Source organism: Cynocephalus volans, chromosome 8 (genome assembly GCF_027409185.1).
Source record: "Cynocephalus volans isolate mCynVol1 chromosome 8, mCynVol1.pri, whole genome shotgun sequence".
NCBI lineage: Eukaryota > Metazoa > Chordata > Mammalia > Dermoptera > Cynocephalidae > Cynocephalus > Cynocephalus volans.
The window spans coordinates 140,536,536-140,557,243 of record NC_084467.1 but is presented as its reverse complement, the minus strand read 5'-3'; the positions used below and the strand labels follow the sequence as shown (position 1 = coordinate 140,557,243).

The 20,708-nt window shown below is 41.0% G+C and overlaps 1 protein-coding gene across 4 annotated transcripts in view; it reads left to right on the top strand.

Moving 5' to 3' along the window:
- Positions 1-20,708, top strand: part of LOC134384028 (uncharacterized) — a 202,866-nt gene that overhangs the window by 100,135 nt on the left and 82,023 nt on the right. For all 4 annotated transcript variants that reach the window (XR_010024237.1, XM_063105643.1, XM_063105642.1 and 1 more), the window contains one exon: positions 19,955-20,049. Coding sequence is in view for 3 of the 4 variants with exons in the window: in XM_063105643.1 (XP_062961713.1) it covers positions 19,955-20,049 (95 nt within the window). In the remaining variant the exon portion in view is untranslated. The remainder of the gene's footprint in view (positions 1-19,954; positions 20,050-20,708) is intronic.

Sequence of the window (20,708 nt, the reverse complement as noted above, 5' to 3'; positions counted from 1 at the left end):
CAACACAAGTAAAGTTAATATAACTAATATAAAAAGATCCTTCATAATATGTAAGGAAAGAACTAACTTTTCAATTGAAAAATGGACCAAGTTTGTGACAGAAAAGAAAAAATACAAAAGGCCAGTCAACATACAAAAAGATATTCTACTTCTGAGTAATGAAATAAACCACACCAAGAAAAGAAAAAAAAAAAAAAAACCCACTACAAAAGAAGCCAAACAAAACATTTTACCTCTCAAATTGGGCAGGAACAGGCATCTGTCTCATGTTATAATGAGAAATGTCAAACTGAAACAATTTTTCTATACGGGTATATCAAAAACTTAAATGAGCATGCCCTTTGCCCTTGCAGTCCCACTTCTGGGAATTTGCCATAAGGAGATAATTGGACAAGTGTGCAGTTTTCAAGGGTCTTTGTAACTCATGACACACACATGGAGTAGAGCCATTAAAGATTAAGTTTCTCTATCTATAAGGAAAGAGGTCTGCTACATATTATTAAGTAAAAAGAGTAAAGGAATTTTACACAGCATATCTTGTTTGTAAATTTTATTTGTGTAAAACTCTGTGCAAGTGCATAAAAGAATGTTTGGAAGGCTGTTTAACAACACATTAAAAATGGCAATCTCAAGGACATTGTTGGGGGAGGGGGGGAGGGAGAAGGGAGGGAGGTATTGGTGATGGGGAGCAATAATCAGCCACAATGTATATTGACAAAATAAAATTTTAAAAAAAAATGGCAATCTCTGTACTGTAGAGTTTCAGGTGGTCCTTAATTTCTTCTCTGTACTTTTCTGTATGACTTGAATCTTTTACTGTTAGTGTTTCTCATTCAATACAACTATTTATTTTGATAAATATAATTTCAGTGTTGCCTTCATTATGAAGGCCTTCAGCAGTGTTTTCAGGGCAATGTGAAATCTATCCCAGAGGAGAAAGCTCTGTCTGTTACTGGAAATAGCCCCAGGGCAACAAGGATCTGACTGACAGACATGTTTGCCCAGGTAAACAGATGGAGTCTGATCACTGGAGCTTGTTGGTTTCATTTGAAATCTAGCATTTTGTTTCAGTCTGTGACATGCTCACTGACTACCTGACGTGACTTAGGCACTGTGCCAGGCACTGAGGCTGTAAAGATCGGTTAAACCTGGTCCTTGCCTTTAGGAGCCTGATAAAGATGAACAGATGGGCATCTCAGCAGAAAATGTCAGTGTCATATAATGATAATGTAGAAGGGTCTCTTAGCCCAGGAGTAGAATACTGGTAAAGAGGATGATTAAGGTCTCAGCTGAGTCTTAAAACATGAATAACAGACAAAGGCACTCAGCTGGGGCAAGAGTTTTAGGCTTAGACACAGTGAGAACAAAGGCTCAGAGGAGCAGTGTGTTTGAGCTGTGTTGAGGGGAGATGGGGAAGCTTTACCAGACCAGGGGGAAATAACTTTGGGAAATCTCACATTAGGTCAGTCTTAAATATTTGGAAACTTTGCACTGTAATTTTTTCAAAACACCCAAAAGCTCACACAGACGGTCAAGAATAATATTAAGAATCTGGAAGATGGCTAAACATTTAGAAAATCCTGGACAGATAGTCTAGAAGATTTGAAGCTAATTCTTTAAGCCATCCAAAGGGTCATCCTCACCAAGGGTACATTATTATGGTCACTGAAGTAATAATACCAGAACACGCCTTGCATATGTGTTGAGACTGTATTATCATTAAAGCATGCAAGAGCCAGCTGAGACAGGGTATGATGGTGTGGGGTTTGTCACATATGGGATTAGAATGTGACTGTTGTTTATTATTATTGCACATTGATGGTGTCTCCAACGTAGATTCCGTATGCAGCCTATGCATCATATGTCACACGTAGATATTGTTCATGTGTGGTAAGATGAGAAATACAAAACCATGGCTATAGTTTCTGCTGCGAGGGAGGGGCAAGGAGGCTCTTATTGCTGCAGGTTAGCCTTGAGTCTTTGGTCCAGTGTTTAGAGGGGAGGATTGGGACACAGTGGGGGTTAACAGTGGCACGTCCATCCCCATGGGACAGAGCAGAAGCAGTTTCTACCGTTCACTCATTCATCCTTCCCTGAGCACTTTTCAGCTGTGAAATATTTCCAGTTGAGTAGCTCGTGATCATTAGTTGGTGTATCACAGTTTGTGTTTCTGATAACAACATTCTTAACAGGGAGGAAAATTGCTCCATTCAATTAGGTACTCTTAGGGTAATAATCCTCAGTCAGGGGTTGTTGATTGGCCAGCTACAAGGTTAGAATGGTTCCAGTGGAATGAGTGTTTATAAACAGGCACTGTGTGCTTATGGATGGTGGATACAAAAGAAAGAGAATCAGGTGTCCTGCCTTCAAAGAGTTTACACTGATTTAGACAACAGTTATGCACAGGAAATCATTCAGCAAGAAATTGGGACCTGAGAAGATGTAGCAAAGTGCTGCATCATGCACAAAATGTCCACGAGTGTCATGGTGCTATGTTCTGAATGTTTGTGTCACCCCAAAATGGATATGTTGAAACCTAATACCAATCATGGCATTAGGAGGTGATGCCTTTTGGGAGGTGTTTAGATGCCCTTATAAAAGAGGCCCCAGAGATCTGCCTTGCCCCTTCCACCAAGTGAGGACACAGACAGAAGGCCCCGTCTGTGAGAAAGCAGAACCTCACCAGATGCTGAACCTACCAGCACACTGATCTTGGACTTCCAGCCTCCAGAACTGTGAAAAATAAATTTCTGTTGTTTAAAGCTGGTTCTGTACACGAGTGATTATGTACCTTTGTGTATCAGATAATTAATCCTAAACTCCCTAGATTTTGGGGATAAGAAGACAGCAAGCGGTGTACTAGAGTTCGTTTACCTTTTGAGAATATTTCTATTTCTTAGCTTCATCGCATTAAAACACTCTGATGTTAAGTGGAAAAAAACTAGTTTATGGTATTTTGTTATAACAGCCAAATTGTCTAAGACACGTAGGCAATGGAGAAAAATGTAGGCCTACTTTAGAGGTAGGGGGAAGAGTAAAATGAGATGAGAAAAAAGACATTTCCTGCTTAAAGAAAATCTAGGCACAATTCAGTGAATCATCATTATTTTATGATCACTGACTGCAGATTCCTTGAAGATAATGTGTATAATTTAATGACACATCACCAGTGCCTAACATAGTGCCAGCATATAAGTTGTTTGATAATTAATGAACTGATATTAATAATGCCGATAGCTGTTATTTACCAGCTATTTGCTATTGTGCCCATTTATAGGGGGAGGGAGTGGAGGCTGTGAGAAGTCAAGTAACCCGCCTCAGTAATACGTTTACACAGGTGATACGTTTACACAGGTAATACGTTACAGAGTCGGGCTGGGAACTCAGCTGTGTCTGATTTCAAAACATTGGTGAATTAGTGTGCTTTTGAAAGAGGAGGCAAAGAAGGCACTCTTAGGCATAGTAAGGAATAAGAGATTTTTAAAATATGTACAAGATACAGTCCTCCTTTCCAGGAACTTTGAGTCTAATGGAAGAACAAAGCCTCAGATCACCTACCTTTTCCTTTCTCAGCCAGATTGCCAATGCTGATTTATTGAGCCCTGCTGTCTGCAAGACCTTTGGCCCTAGCCAGCACTGTGTGCACTGCAGCAAAGTTCCCCCGGCCCACACCCGTTAGTGCCAACCTCACCACCATGAATCATCCCATGACAGTGAAATTCTGAAGAAAGAGCACAGAGATGTTGTAGTCCATGTTTTACATCAAATTTCTTTTGCTTTTGAAATTGGCAAACAGTCACTGAGTTCTGGAAAGAAAACGCACTCTCATATGGCACCCTGCCTTCTGAGCCAGCTCTTGTTGCTAGGGTCTAGGGCCAAAGGAAGACCAAGGGCACCTCTGTTTTAAAGGCTTTCATTGGGGACTCATTGGCATGTGGCTCTGTCTGGTTCTGGATACAAGTGATTATGTACCTGTTTGTATCAGATAATTGATCCTAAACTCCCTAGACTTTTGGGATAAGAAGACAACGGTGTACTAGAGTTCATTTACCTTTTGAGGATATTTCTATTGCTTAGCTTCATCTCATTAAAACACTCTGATGTTAAATGGAATAAAACTGTTAGGAAATTCATACATATAGAATGATTCCAGCTATCAAATGAATAATGTATATTCAGTGTACAGGTGCATGGACTGTAGGTGTTTACCAGGAAAAGTTAGTAATGATTATCTCTGGATGGTGCTGATTACCAGTGAGTCTTTGGCTTCTTTTATACTTTCCAAATATTTTACATCTCTTTTTCTAAAGCAAACTTTTAAAAAAATTTTCTTTCTAAAAGACCACTATGAGGAATATATACTGTTTACCAGAGAATAATCTAGAGAACTTTCTAAAAGAAGTTTACTAATTATTTCTATAGCACTTTTTATGTTCCAGGAGCTATTTTAAGTGTTTCATTATTTATTAATTCATTTAATCCTCATAACACCTTATGAGGTAGGCTCCAATTTTACAAATGAGGAACCTGTCAGTTTGGTCCCCAAATCTATACTTTTAACCACTGTGCCCCACTACCTTATCTGCAAGTCCTTTCTTAATATCACTGCCCACATAGTTATAAAATATGAAAAGCAGCATGGTCGGAGTAACTGTGCTACAGGGTGTCCTCTGTGAGTTTTGGTTTCTGCATCTTGGGAATGTGCGGTTGAACGCGGTGATTGCTATGGGAGTGTTGAGCGCTAATGTTCAAAGGTTCTACTTTGCCTGCTTGCCAGACTGTTCACTCACCAGTGTGGTCTCAGTTTCTCTCCAGCCATGGGACCATTGAAAAGATACTATTCTGATGATCGTTTTCAGAAAAATGATGGTGATGGTAGTAGCATTCAACTATTAACAGCTTTATGGTACAAATTTGACTAAGGTGTTGATTGCTTTGTGATATAATTTTTTTCATCTAAAAAATGAGAAGTATCACCAATATCTTCTGTAGCTTCAAAACATTACCATGGGCTAGAAGGTTAGTGGAGTCCTCTCCCTGCATCCAGCTTGGCTGCCTGTTTTTTTATTTATCTTTCATCCAGGGATGGTTGAATTGGTGTTGTGCAGCTAGCTAGTCAGCAAAAGATTCAAGTTGTTGACTTTATGTTTTAAAGTTTGTGTTAGAAGTAGTGGTAGGGTAGATTGGTTCTGTTATTTGAAAGGGATAATGAAATGTACAGTAGAAGACAGTTTTAAACAAAATCTAGACAAAAAGAGAATATTTAATTTCCGAGATTGCTGATTTTCTCAGGAATGACTGTGTTATAATCTGGTCACTCTCAGAGTGTGATTTTGTTTATTAACTTATTTAGCTATAAAAAAGTTGGTCCAGCCTGACTGAAAGGACAAGGGAAAGTCAAGACTTACAGAAAGTCAAATTCTAAAGAATAACAAAGAGATAATAGTTCCATAGCTATAATATTAAATATGTATAATATTCTAACATAACTAAAAATACATGCTTAAACTATGAATGAAAATCATCTTTGACAGTTTTTAAAAGGTTGCATAACTAAAGTTTCTTAGCTAGAAGGGCCACAGCTGGGCAAGGGGCCTGGTGGAGAGAGGCTAAGGCTGTGAGGAACATAATGTTTATAGTCCATTTCCTTAATACTAATAGTTCATGCTTGGCATTATAATGTAAATGGATATTTACAGTTTAATTTAAAATATATTTTCGAAAGTTTATGAGCATGGCTGTTAAGAATTAAGAGTAAAGGATTAGGGGTAAAGTAAAAAAAGCATTGCATTAAAATAGCACATCTATAAAACTAATGAATTTCTTCAAGTTGCAAAACAAAGAGTCACACTGGTACAAATCTCTATCCAGACTGTGTTTCATTTCCATTTTGAGAGCCACATTTAAGACAAGCTAAATTGCATTTAAATTCCCTTCCAGCAACAGATATCCACGCTGCACTGTATAAATGTCACTATTGATCTTGATCTATAACCACAGAAAAAATTGTCGAATTATGTATGAAATAGGATTTTATTTTTTAATGTTGCACCAAACATTTTTGCATTTGGTGTGTCAGCTGTTTAACACAGCAGTTTTTCGTTGATCTTTTGGTTCTCAGTGCCTTCTTTCACTCAAGAAATGTCTTTTTTATTTTAAAGTGTTTAAGATTTTGAGTCTTGAGCATAGCTTTGTTCCTTGCCTCATTTCCCCTGATGAAACTGCTAAATTGTCAAGTGTTAAAATGAAAAACAGTAAGCTTCAAGCTCTGATAGAACTCTGAAAATCACAAGTATTCACTCAAGAAATATTCACTGTGCAAATGATATAAAGTGGCTTTTACTAGGGGATATAGCGTGCAGTGGGACAATGGCTGCCCTCTTTTTGCTTCCTAGAAGGTGACACAGGCAATAGGCAGAGAGAGATAATAAGTGCAATGGGGAGAATAAAGAAGGGGACAGAGAGTGACAGGAGGGCTATTTTGGATTCAGAGGTCTGTCTGAGGAGCTGACCTTTGAGCAGAGGCCTGACGAAAGGGAGCAAGCCAGGAAAATACCCAGGAATAGAGTGTTTTGGGCAGAGGAACAAGAGGACCAAATTCCAGAGAGGGAACCAGCTGGTGGGTTCCAGGAAGAAGCCCTTGTGCCAGGAGAGTAAAAGGGTGATAAACTCAGAGGGGTCAGACTGTATTGCCCTGCCATTCAGGCAAAGACTCTGGATTCTATTTTAAATGTAGTAGAAGACATCAGGAGGGAACGTGATAAAGTCTGACTTTGGTTTTTAATTTAAAGGATTATTCTGCTGCTGTGTAGGGAATAGAGTGTAGGTGGCAAGAGTGGAAGCAGGTGACCACTTAGAGGCTGGTTCAGTAGTTCAGCAAGACACAACGGTGATCTGGACTAGAGAGATAGCAATGGATAGTGAGACGTGGTCGCATTCCGGATATAAGTGGAGAATCATTAAATATGAGCTTCATCGGAGCACGTCTTATGCGTGGGTTTTTCTATTAGGGGTGGGAGTGGTAGGTGGAATTTTGTACCAATAGAAGCTCCTCTTCCTTAATGGTTTGCAGGATGCAAGGTTTTTATATTCTGAAGCAATGATTACATTCTGAGGCTTAGCAACACGGAATGAAAAAATGAAATTCTAGTATTGTAAAAGTAAAGACTTTGCCAAAATGGGGCTGTAAGGATTAATAGGGTCAAAAATCTATGTTGGTGTCTTTTGCCTTGTTTTTTTACCTTCTGGAGGCAAATCATTCTATGCCAGTTTGAACATAAAGAGCAGTGTCAACAGCTACATTCCTGCCTCGGTTTCCAGGGTTTGGCTGTGCACAGGTGCAGGTGCAGCCCAGGTGAGGAGAACCACTCCAGGGCTCTAGAACCTCCTGAGACTGAGGTGCTTCTGCTCAGCATCGCGTCTTATCTCATAGAAACCAATTACATTTCATTTCATTCAACCTGAACATGGAAGGGGTTTTTCAGACACGACTTGTTTGTGCATTTTTAGCGAGTTGGTTGAGTGCTGAGGTGGCCTAAGAAGGCACATTTCTGGTCTCGCCTCCCTTCCCATGACAGCCATTTCTCCCCCTTCTCCTGGCTCTTCCTTTCGCTCCAACACAGACTCTTGGTCCTGCGCTCTTCTGTTCCTCACGAAACTCTGAGCTCCAGTTCCTTTTTTCCTCGACCTGCTCTGAACTCTGTTCCCTTCTCGTCCTCTTCACTTCAGATGCGTGCATCATCCCAGTGCAATTTATCTTTTACCGCTTCCTAGAATAGGAGCAACGCCCTGAGATGAGAGAGCCGATACACACACAAAGCGCAGATTTCTGTGTAGCAAAAACTGAGCCCCCAGATAGTTTCCCATTGTGAATCTTTTTCCATTTGCATTGCTACCTTTTTTTTTTTTAAAAAAATATACTCACTGATCTCGAGGCCTTTTATTTTTATTTATTTATTTATTTATTTAGTCCTTTATTTGTGACCACGCTCAGCCAGGGAGCAAACCGGCCATCCCTATATAGGATCCGAACCTGCAGCGGAAGCGCTGTTGCGCTCCCAGCGCCGCACTCTCCCGAGTGAGCCACGGGGTCAGGTCGCCCGGCCCGCATTGCTACCTTTTAAGGAAAGAACAATGTCAATACATTTATTCATCTTCCTGCCCTGCCCCCCACTGCATCCTCACCGTCTAACAGCATCAGTGTTCTTCAAGGTGCTCTGCCAAAGACACTCTTTTGTGCCCAGTAGAATATTGCAGAAGAAAAAAATCACCTATAACAAGATATAGTAAATGGATAAGCTTCTTGCTAGGTATACTTACTTTCTGTAGAAGGTTGGTCTTTGGAGAATTTCTTTACCTCCACAAATTGTGGGGAGAAAAAAAGTTGACAGAAGATGGATCCTGGAAGGTAAGATTGTAAAGGGAGTCAAACGGCCAGCTGGAAGGGGTAGAAAAGGGAGCAGGTAACAGGGTAACAGGAGAGTGATTAGAATGGGGTTTGGTAGGCCAAGGCCAGGCTTCCCATAAAGCATCCTAAAGGAGAAACACAAATGAATAATCCCTAGGCCCTCTCCACTTAAGGGGAAGATGCTGAAGTCCTAGCACAGGAAGGAGTTCACAGACCTTAGAGTGGGTGACCTGACCTGCTTTTAGGGAACAGTTGCCTCAAGTGGTGGTCTCAGCTGCTCTGGAAACTGAAATGGTGGGTGCATAAAAGGCAGTGAGCCTGCAATCCTCGCCCTTCTGGTCCCACAAATATCTCATTGGGTGTGTGCTGCCAAGACCCCCAGACTTCGGTCCCACCTCTGTCAGACCCAGTGGGAGCAGCAGGGAGCCATGTTCACCCACTGGCTCCATCAGGTGAAAGGCCTCACTGTGTATGAGCTGCTTCGGATGTAAACTAAATATGAGAAACTTTGGACTGTGTCCAGGTCATGCATTATACTCGAAAATCCTTGAACTCTGGGATTTTACCAAACTCAGGCTTTCAGGTACAAGCAGCATCTCAGGTAGATCTCCCCTTGAAGGAAGATGGTAGGGACATTGTGGCCGTTCTTCACCCTGTGTGAGCTGTCCCCAAACTCTCTTCTGGCCTGCTTGTATGGAATGGTGTGGGCCTTTCATACTCTGCTATAAGTTGAAAATGTCTGATTTAAATCATCCAGAGTTCTAGAAATTACCGCATTTCTTTTTTGCTGCCATACATCCCTTTTGAGGAAGCAGAGTAGAACGTTCACATTAAGAACTTTTGGGATGCCTTCCTCTATATTTAAATCGCTTATAGGTGGTTGGCGGGTGAGGGTCCATAAGGACCACCTCTCCGTCCGCTCTTTGTCCTCAGTCTCTCAGTACAGAACCTCCCTGGCAATCGCTACTCTGCACAATTTGCTTTATTTGAATTTAATTGAACTGCTCAGATGCCCTTGTGAATGAATCCTCATCCCTTCTCCCCAAAAGATAAATATTCAAAACAGCTACCATCTTTTACAAACAAATTGAGCAGAATGTGTTACTAAAACTGGCGTGTTCAAACCTACCAGGTTGTGGAAGACAGTGCTTTCTTATTTACTGCACTGCTTGCCATTAAGCCATCCTCGAACATGCATTTCCCCCGCTCACGCAGACACATTATTCCTGAAGAGCTATTCTTTGTCATTGTCAGAACACACTTTAGTCTCTGAGGGGGAAATAACTTGGCGATTCATATCCACTGGAAGTGATCTTTTGTTTTACGTGAATGAAGCTCTTGTGGGAAGGGCTGCAGACTTGTCCAAAGGAAAGAAGGAGCAGGAGAGCCCATGGCCTCCCCCCATGCACACGTGGGAATGCATGCGCCCACCAGCAGCCCAGGGTCTTCACGAACACGAGCGCTGCTTTCAGGAGATCTGCAGTGAACGTCAGGTCACGAGTATTTTTCATAAGTAGGGAAATTATATTTCAGATGTGTTTGTGCATTTAAAATATTCAGCAGCAGCGCTTCGACAAGGGAATTACTTGAGCCGAAAATGACTCTACCCAGTTTCTTTCTATTCTGGGTAATGATTTTGCTGCCTCTGAATCTTCCCAATAGTTGTATAACCCAGATAGAGTCAGGACCCCTGGAAGCCAGCTTCGGTCCAGAGACCTATTCAAAGAAACACCAAATATCATTGAAAAGCAATTTAAGTTTTCACTGAATACTCGAAGAATACCCAAGAGGCATCCCATTCATAAACCACAGCACAACATACTGAAATCTACTCTTTCATGAATCTATAGCTTTCTGCCACTATAGTGACTTTTTGTCTATTTCTCTATCTTTCTTTTGACTATCGCAAAAATCTCTCTTCTCTAATTTTCTGCAAAACTTTCCCTGCAGCCCAGTCTACTGGGGATTTTCTGCTCCTGGCTGTACCTATTCTTCTCCTGTCATTAGCTCTGCGCGCTCCAGTGTCAGTGCAGACTGCCGCAATTCTCCCACTAACCTCCTCACCCCTGCGCCAATCTGTATCACAAAAGCACAGAGCCCATCTGGCCAGACACAGCTCCTCTCTGCAAGGCAGCTTAGGGGCAGGGATCCTGGAATGCTCACATGGTAATATGTTTCTCTGTTATAGTTATTATCTGAGAATCTTCTCCTTAACAGAAATTCACTGAAGTCAGAAGCCAATTAAAGAAGTTAAGCCAAATGGACATTAAGATCATTAAGATAAAACTTCTTCTTCACACACACACACACACACACACACACACACACACACACACACACACACCCCACCCCCCCACCCCTACCTTTGGTCAAATTGTTAACTGTTTGGAAGGCAGCCACACCAGTGAGGAAGAGTTCTGGAAAGGTCATATCATTTCTACCATTTGCTAATCCTAACCAGCCATCCTGTAAATTCAAGACCATTGGTCTCGGATGGCAGTGAAGAAGCGACTGTAGATGAATCAGCAATTTCTTGTCAGCACTGGAAGAACAACTCCTGTTTCAGGCTCTCCTGATGATGGAGTTTTATCAATTTTATATACAAAGGAGGGCATGTGAGACACTGTATTAGTATCTTTTCATATTTGCCGTTATTGCTAATAGTTTTCCTTAAAAAAGAATATCACCATTTGTGTTTATTTTAGATTCTGTTTAACCTCTTCATGCCATGTATATAGTTTTAAATGCCTGACCTGAAAAGATTAATCTTAAGGATGACTTCCATTCAGGGAGAGGATACATTCTGTGACGTGGAACAGTACCTGCAGGTTTTGTAATGGAAATCAGTATACAAAGAGAATTTTCCTTTTTATCAGAAATTCACTTTGCTCCTCATTTGTGGGGAACTAATGAGAGCGTGGGCTCTGAATCAAACTACCTGGATTCAAGGCCTGTCAGTCCCACTCAGTAGTTGTGCAGCTAGTTAAGTGGATGCTCCGTGCCTCCGTTTCCTTCCCCGTGTGATGGAGAAATCAATGGTTCTACTCCACAGAGCTGTTGGAAGCATTAAGTGGGCTGTTGTATGTCAAGCTTTCAGAACTGGTTCTGGAACATTGAAGGGGTCCTGTGAATGACAGCTCTCATTTCTCCTCTCCTCCTCCTCACCTCGGTGAAGGAAGAGATCCTTGATTTTATTGCTTGGTCTTAATGCTAAGAACGTATATCAAAGTTGTAGTAGTATAGCAGGTGACCTTAAAATAAAGTTATCTTTTCAAATAACAAGCTCTTATAAAGACATTGCATCAATACTGTAGATTAGAAGAAAACTTCAGTTTTCTTCTGTTAAATGTAGTGGTGGTCAAACTACCATTTTAATGAAAATTTTTACAACACTTTCTTTGGATATCATATTTGTTCCTAACTTAGGGAGCACAAGGATGGTATTTTCCCACTGATTAAGGCTCCAGAGACTTGACAGGGGAAGATATGGTAGTTTTCCTGATGTTATCCCCGAAGGTTAAATGTACTTAGCACTTTTATTTATATTGCTGTAATTTACAAATTTGTTTAAATACTTTCTAAATCCATTTCTACTTTATGCTTGTATCATCTTCTGAAGAAATTATTTCCTGTGTTTGCAGTTAAAAAACAAAACAAAACAAAACTGACTTGGTACTTAAGAGCCTGGTCCTGGACTTAGACCCACCTGGTTTGACACCGCCACTTGACTAGCCAATCAGGGGCTAATATCTCTACAGCTGTAAAAGGGGGTTATCATACCAGCCTCATAGGGCTGACGTAGGGATTAAATCAAAGCAGGGGAGAGGATATTCGCCTGGGCAGACTTTTATCCTGAGTGGTTATCAAGGATAACAGGAGCCGTACTCAGAAAAGCAGAGAGGATTTAGCTGACCTGAGACTTCTCAGGAGTCCTAGCAGGTCTGTGGTGGGTGGAGAACCAGCACCGGGGAGAGGGTCCGAGCAGGGCTCTTGAGAAATTCGACAAATCTCTGTCGGAACAACCCTGTATGCCTTCCCTTTCCAGGAGTGGCTCTGAATCCTCAGCCACTCTTTCTGTTTCTTGACTGGGAATTATTACTGTATAGGATAGAAATTAAGCCCCCTTCTCGCATGAAAAGCCTTGGTTTGCAGTATGCTTTTTCAAAGGAGTCCAGGCTGGGTTTGGATCTGGTTGTATGTCTTCTGTTGGAGCTTGTCAGAAGATGAATGTTCTGGGGCCCTTAATGACTGGATGATAGTTCCTTGGTCACTGAATAATGAACCCCAAATAAATGAAGGAAATGTGTTGTCTGGCCTCTAAATGATTCAGTGATTCAGGAATGGGGCCTGCAGGTCCAGTCTTAATTATTAAAGTTGCTTTAACGACAGAAGCTTTATCATTTTTGATCCTTCCCATGGAACTCCAAACCCTAAGACCACCCTCCCCTCCTTGCAGCTGAGGGTACCTCTCATCTTGTCCTCTCAAAAACATGGACCCTAGAATGCTAAGAGACCATACCATCCTGTGCATACACATTTTAACTCGCTCAGTTCACTCAGAGGGGTCCATACCCTACCTCCATGGCACACAGCTGGCAAGTCACAAAGCCAGGTGCAGAAGAGAAAGGCCTTTTGAAGCCAGTGCTCCGTTCCTTGTGATTCACTGACATCCATCTCAGTGCCAGTCGAAGGAGAAGGGGCTAGGGTCAGGATTCAGTGGCATTCTCTTTTTGCTCTAGGATAGATTCCAAACCCTCATCCCAACCTTCCTCAGTCTTGCAGTACCTCCAGGTGAGTGCATGTCTATCGAGGAGGACAGAAACAAGGTCTGACAGATACTGTGTCTTACGCTTCATCCCCACCAGCCCCCACCACCTGACTCCAGGATAAAGTCCCCTCATGTGGCTTCTCTGTGGCTCCTTCACAGTCTTCTCCATGTGGTCGTCTTCACCTGCCTCCACAGACTGGTCCATCTTTGGATATAAGGTCTGCCTTTGCTGCTGCTCCTTTCAGAGAGAGGCAGAAAGCTGGACGATGCTGGTTAGGGTCTCTCCAGAGGAGATGGTTGAGGGCAGTCCGGAGGGCAGAGGCTTAGCTTGTGATGGTGGCTTCGGTGCTTGGACACTGGCAGGGGAGGTCCTATCACCTTCACAGTGGAGCCTGACTCTTCAGCGGGACTTGCAGAAGAGGTCTTCCAGAGTCCCCTGTCATCTCCTTCTCTTTACCTTTCTCTATACACCCTGGAATTCTGCGTGTCTGCCATATTCTCTCTGACCTATGAACTCACTCTTTCCTTGCCTGAACCTCTGCTTCCCACACAAACCAGTGTCCCTCAGGACTTCACTGAGATATGTCAAGTCCTCCAACACTCTCCCTAACCTTGGTTGTGGGTCCCTCCTTTCTGTTCTTCCAACCACCCACCCACACATGTGCTTCTCATGGCCGTGAACATTGTGCCCTGTACCTCCTTATTTTCTTACATTCCCCCAACTGGCTGCGAGTTTCTTCAGAACAGGGACTGCTTCCTGTTCCTAGACATAGCCCCAGGACTAAGCATGGTCTCTGTCACGTAGTAGGTGTTTAATAAATATTGTTGAAGTGAGGAAGAAACATAGAAAGGACAGCAGGGGACAGCCCAGCACTTTACTCAAGCACAGAAAGCAGATAGATGCTTCCATTTCCACGACTGAACGAAAATCAAGAGGTATTTTTGCTCAGACCTCTTTGGGCCAGAAGTATGTCCACAAAGTGCGGTAATTTACAGAGAGTTCATAGCAGTCAATAAGAAGAATACCACACCTCTGGTAAGAAAAAAAGGGCAAAGGATCTGAAGAGACACTTCAAAAAGGAAGAGGTACAAATGAGTGATCAACACATGGGAAAAGTATCCAGTATCACTAGTCAATTCTAAAACATTAAGTTGAAAAATTAGATATCATTTTTCACCCTTCAGTTCATTACATATTTTTTAAAATGATAATAGCCTTTATTAGTGAGGGTGCATTGAAATGGGTCGTCCACTATCAAGGCAGTAGCAAGCACCACCCCCGAGGCCTTTTATCTCTGTTTATTTTAATCTCTTGTTTAAATGTAAACAAGCATTAGGTTTCACTAGTGAATAAGGATACGAAAGGCATGTAAGAATGGCTGTCTTAGTGATATTAACATTTTTGGAATTATGAGGTGTCATAAAGGGGGATATGTACAAATAAGAACAATCTTTATACTTCCCCTAGTAGACATCAGTGCCAGACATCTCTCATGTCTAGTCTCCACAAATCCAAAGTCTAAAAACATAATTTTCATTGATCATTAGAACCTCATGTATCAAACGATCTTATTTTGAAATTAGTTTTCCTTTATTAGGTTGATTTGAGACAAAGTCTGGAAAGATCTGAGAATATTTTAGATTAGATGCACCAAAACCTCATCTTAGAAATGTTCAAAACATTTAGAATTGGCAGCTCATGATTGCTTTAGACATTGCTTAACAATAACTATTACAGTGGAAGTAACTAAATCCCTTTCTTATAAGTGAAGATATAGTAATTATCACTAGGGCATTGACCTATACAGGGAATTGCTAATGGTTTAGGAGGGCCTTCAACTGCATCTCTACTTGGTGCATGAGGTAGTTTCAATTTAGAGTCAGTCCTGGTGGACTGTGGAAGAGTGAAATGGGGCTAGTCTGTGTTGCTGAGGAATGTGCTTGAGTAGAAGGCAGGTTCCCAGAGCATGAGTCTTCCCCTCAAGACAGCTGGTTTGCTTTGGGTGCTGTTACCTGGCTTCCTCCATCCCCTTCTCTCCATACCCCCTGCATTGCTTATCGCAGAGCCCAGCACATAGTAGGTCCTCAGACTGTACTGAGTAAATGCTTTCCAGATGAGAGTTTAAAAGTGAACCAGGTTAGATATGCTGACAGGATCAAAGCCTTCACTAGTCTCTGCTCTTTAATGCCTCTGCAACAAACTTCTGTTCTATTCAACAAATATTTATTAGGCACTGGCCTATTGCTACAGAAATGAGAAGCACAAAACTGTATTTTGGAGATTAAGATGACAGGAGGGGTGAGACAAGTTCAAAGGCACAGGCATAGCAGTGAAGAATGTGGGCTCTGAAGTCATCCGGCCTGGGTTCCCATTCCAGCACCACTGGAGGGCGGGAGGGAGAAAGGAATTTTAGCGTACAAATTTCCAGATTTGATCCAAAGTGGCAATCCATGGGTCCCAAAAACTCAGCAACCCCAAAAGGATAAAGGCTGGGTGGGACTGGCTTGTCCAATGTTGATTTCCTGCCCTAAAAAATTAACTGTGGACCCCACATCCCACTCCCATCCGTAGCAAACAACCAGCCTCAATTTTTTTTTCTTTCTTTATTTTGTATTCCTTAGCAGTGCACCAGTGAGAGATTCCTAAAACAAAAATCATCTTTTGATTGGGCATGAGAGAAAGTCTGAGAAGGAAAATGGCCTTTGAGACATGTCTAAGTGGATTGCCACGATAGAGGTGGAGAGTGGGGGAGGCCAGGGAGGGAGCTCAGGAAGCTGCAGAGTGCATTGGAGGCTTAAGGAGGGCTTCCACGGAGGTTTGAGACGGGTTTAGAAGAGGAGGTTGCTTGCCATCAACGACAATCATTGCCTGTTAAAAATATTGGCCTAGTTCAAGCCTTACGTCCAGGAAAAGAGAAGGAAATGTTTCCTTTCTCCTTCTCTAGATCACATGGCCCCCTCCCTCCAAGACCTTAGTACAAGGTTGTTGGTCCTCTTACTGACATGGCTCAGCTACAGGAGGGTTTCCATGCAGTAGTCTGTACATGAAACCATCCCTCCTTATGTAGTTTCTGGGCAGGAATGCAGACTGAAATGCAAACCATTCAAATGTAGAGAGTTTTTTGTTTTGTTTTTGTCTTACTTTCAAGTGCACTTGTTGTTAGAAAACACCAGTAGCTTAGTTCCCAAGCAAATCTTTGGCTTTTCCAAATTTTCACTTCCAAGGGTTGAGAATCATAATAGTGGGACATGAAGAATTTGGCCTTCTGGGCCTTCCTAGCCTTGCCTATCAGTGGAGGATCCTTCAGGAACTTACAAGCCCTATCCTACCTCTCCCAAGTTTTGCAGGTAGAAGATCTGCTACAAAGTTACAGTTATAATTACTAGAACTGACTTTCAAAGGAATCAACTAGGAGACAGGTGCTGGAGTGAGTTTATAGTGCTGGAGTTATTAAAAAGTTAGGAATTTTCACAAAGTACATCTTAGATGGGGAAGGAGGAAGCAAGAGGAGCCCTGTAAATGCTGCTCTTTGAGGTAAGAAGAGATCTTACAGTTGTTTTCTAAAATGGTGAAAATCTGAATCTGTTTTGACACCTTCTCACCCAGTCTTCTTTTAATCAGTGATTGCCACCATACAGTCCTAGGTCTTCTCTGATATTATCTGAAGAATAAAATGCTAAAAATATTACCAAGGCATTGCTTTTACCCCAGATCTATTTTGATTAGCACAGCCTGCAACTGTTTACACAGAAAGATCGGGAGTCCGCCTCCTGTTCCTGACGTGCATCTTAATAAGCCACCTGACAAGAGCAACAGGAAGAAAAGAAAAATTGCGAACAGGTGTGAGGGAGCCAGAGTGAGCTGGGGGAAGGCAGGTCCTGCTTCCCCTGCCTCTTAATCAAGTGGGCACATTGTTCGGGTGCCAGGACCCTCTGTCATGTGACAGTGGCTGTCCTTACTGACTCTGGTGTGGGCTGTGATTAAGGGGGCTTCAAGTCCCAAATTAATTCCCCTGTGCCTTCAATAAAAGGAAAACTGGATTTTGATAGTGATTGTGTCACTGTCATAACCCAAAATGCTCCATTCGTCCACACAGAGGCCAGTTGGCAAGGGCTGCCCCTCACAGCCACATCGCCTTGGAAATGCGTGACACGTTGGTTGATGAGTTGTCTGTTTCCACATGGACACCTTCCTTCCCAGCACCACTTTTAAGCATTTGCTTTGTACCAATTGTGGTTTATCTAAGGGTCTTGCTGCCTTTTTGTTTTATACCATGATGGATTTTGTGTGGGTTGTGCTGTGTGAGTAATAATGACAGGTCTGGCTTTGTAGTCCTGGCTGTTTGTTTTTTCTTTGTGTCCAGTCATCTTGTGTGCCTCTTAACACCACGTTGGCTAGCCAGCCGGAGCTGTTAATGACATGTTAAAACCTATCTTCTTTCTAAATTGGTGGGGATTCTGTCTTGATGTAGGGGGCAAAAAAAAAAAAAAAAAAAAAAAGGCCTGTGTTTGGAATAATGCTACTTTGAAAGTCATGTGGTCAGTAGCTTTCCCGTTTTATTGGAAAAAAATATTAGAAAAATAATAATAATTTGTCTACTGCTTTCAATTGAGTTGTGTTCCCTGGAGGGATAAGAAAATGAAGACTGTGTGTTGCTAGGCTGCCCGAGTGCATCTGCGCTGGGCTGTGGTGCGGTGGACGGGAAAGGACAGTGTGCAAGGCAAGGGTGGGGCCTGTCTTGGAGAGTTTTCTGTGACGCAGTCAGCAAAGGGACTTCTGGGTCTTTCAGAAGGTTTCATCTGATCCTGAAGTGTTGTGCTCTTCCCGTTCCATCATGTGAGGGTTTGGGTCCTTTAGACAAAAGCATAGAATCCGTTGGAATTACATATCAGTATTTTTTATCTTTAAATAATTAGAGACTTGCCATAATCAATTAAGATCACAATTTAGTTCAGTTAAATGTTAGTAATTATCCCAGTGAGCCATGGTTTACAAATATTAATATCCCATGAAGTTAGGGAGGCCCATTTTTAACTTTTATTTCTTACCTTTATTTTTAACCTTTGTTTTTATCTCTGTGTAATTGTAATGGAGGCATAATTTGTCAGTCTCTTTTCTTTTTTAATTAACAATTGCTTTTCCAACTTCTGAATAAGTAATCCTTAATTAAATGTGTTGATGTTATTAATTTACCTTTTTTTTTTTTTCTCTTCTGAATACCAAATTGGAATGGGAAATTCTTTTGTGTTGTGATTGTGGATCAGAATTCATTGATTAACTTGTTAATACATTTAGGGCTTAGAATTCCTAAAGGGCTCATTACTGTAATCTCACACCAGTCTTTCTAATTTCTTTAGAAAGAAGAAGAATCATTAACTAGCTTGAATTGTCAGGTGAAAAAAATAATTGGCTTTGCCATGAACATGAAGTCTTTATTCAGATATATGCAAATGTATTACATTCATAAAAATGATAATTTTGAGAAACATTTGAGCAGCGTAATTACTTGGAGAAATGCTACTGTAACATCTTTGGAGGCAGTGTGTTAAGGGGTAGTATGAGGAGACTTGAAGTTACATTAGAAAGAGGTACTATAAATACTAAGACAAAAAGTTTTATAAGAATATAGTCATTTTGTACCTATTTAATCATAGGCAATAAGAAAATATATTGCAACTTCCTAGACTGAAATATGAACTCTCCTAGTGATAGGCATCTTTCTTTCAGGTAGCCCCTCATAGTTAGACTTACTCCAGGCCATGTGTTGGGCAATCATCAATTTGTTATTTGATGAAATTTTCTAATCCCTTAATTTCTGCGATTTTTCCCGTAAAGATTAAAGATGATTCAGAGTGACACCTATTTTTGACCTTAGTGTGCCCAAGTCATTTCCTGTTGACAGGAGTCCGATGAAAATGGCATCATCATCATTACCAAACCTCCATCCTGGAGAAGAACTTTAGCTCCAAGTTTTTCTGAGTTTGTCCTGTCATGTGTATTGATATTGGGGTTTATGTCCTCTCTCTGGCTGTTGTGAGGTCTAGGCTCCATGCGTGTTCCACAGTACTCTCCAGCCTTGAGTGATATACCTACCTATTAGATCTATCAGATATTATGGCTCTTCATGCATGTGACTTTATAGAGATTAAGTTAAAGTATATATGCATATAACATAAATAAGTAATTTTTTTGAAATAATTGCAGATCATTCAAATTTAAAATAGGGATCACAAAAAGAAAAATTTTAATTTCCAATTGTTTATATCTATTTGTTTATCAGTACAAATCTTTAGTCTTAAATAGTACTTTGTTTTTCAGGAAAAGAAAAGGGAAACTAAGGTGTGAGTATACTGCTGAAAATTGCTTCCATGGGCTTTTTGAGCTAATATTCTCTTGGGCAAAAATAAGAATACTCTCTTTAACCTCCTTAGACCATTGTGTGATATGTCTGAGTATGTGTGGATTCCAAATAGTCTGTAGAGATGGAAGGAATAACATGTTTCCTCTGCAACATTTGCTGTCGGTGAAAGGACCAGGCAGTAACACTTTTATCAGCTGCATTTGTGGTGCCCAGATTTTTCTAGTAGACAGAGGAGAGCACCTTATAAAAATATACAAGATGCCTGGTTAAGCTTCCTCCAGATGGTTCCAAATGAACCATATGTAAAGGCCATAGGGGAAAGGGTCTAACAAATTACGCTATTGGGCTTTTCTAATTGACACTCTTCTACCATTGTGGAAAAAATTGTAAGATGTGTTTTCTTTTTTTGGCACTCAGATGAGTATAGGATCAAACCAGTGGAAGAGGTCAAATACATGAAAAATGGGGCAGAAGAGGAGCAGAAAATAGCAGTGAGGAACCAAGAAAACTTGGTAAGAATCGAATTTTTCACTGAACAATGAATTTTGGTGACACCATTGCAATAAAATCTGCACTGCATGTTTAAACTGCAATTTACACACTGGCCCAAGATTTCTTGAAAATGCTGGAACTATTTATAGCTTGCCTGGAAGCTGCACTGTTATTCCTATATCCTGTTTGTCTCTGAATAAGCCCTTCTTTAATCTTGATAGGAAATACTCCAGGGAAAATAGAGCAAAATTATCAGGGTTTAAAAATAGCTAAATGTAAAGGAAAAAGCATGAAGTAGATTGAGATTTATGTGGGGAGGATAGTTTTTTGGTTTTTTTGTTGTTGTTTTCTCTACCTCTTTTAACTTCTATCCAGGTCAAGATGAATTTAACCATTCATTATTCTGGACATGTAATGTTGTTGAGGAAGTTGCCTTTTAAAGGAAAATCATGTGCTTTCAAAGTAAATCTCTATCCAAAGAGTCAGTACTTCACATTCCCAATGTTTTTAAACGTATTGTGGGTTTTGAGTCAATATGAGAATTGTAATGATGCAAAACAGGAAGTTAGGAACCTCTGTCTTTAATGTGAATCAGTATACGTGTTTCACCTTAATATTCCATCTCTATAAAAATATTTAGCTAATTATCATATTAGATGGTTTCTTGAAAGAGGTTACA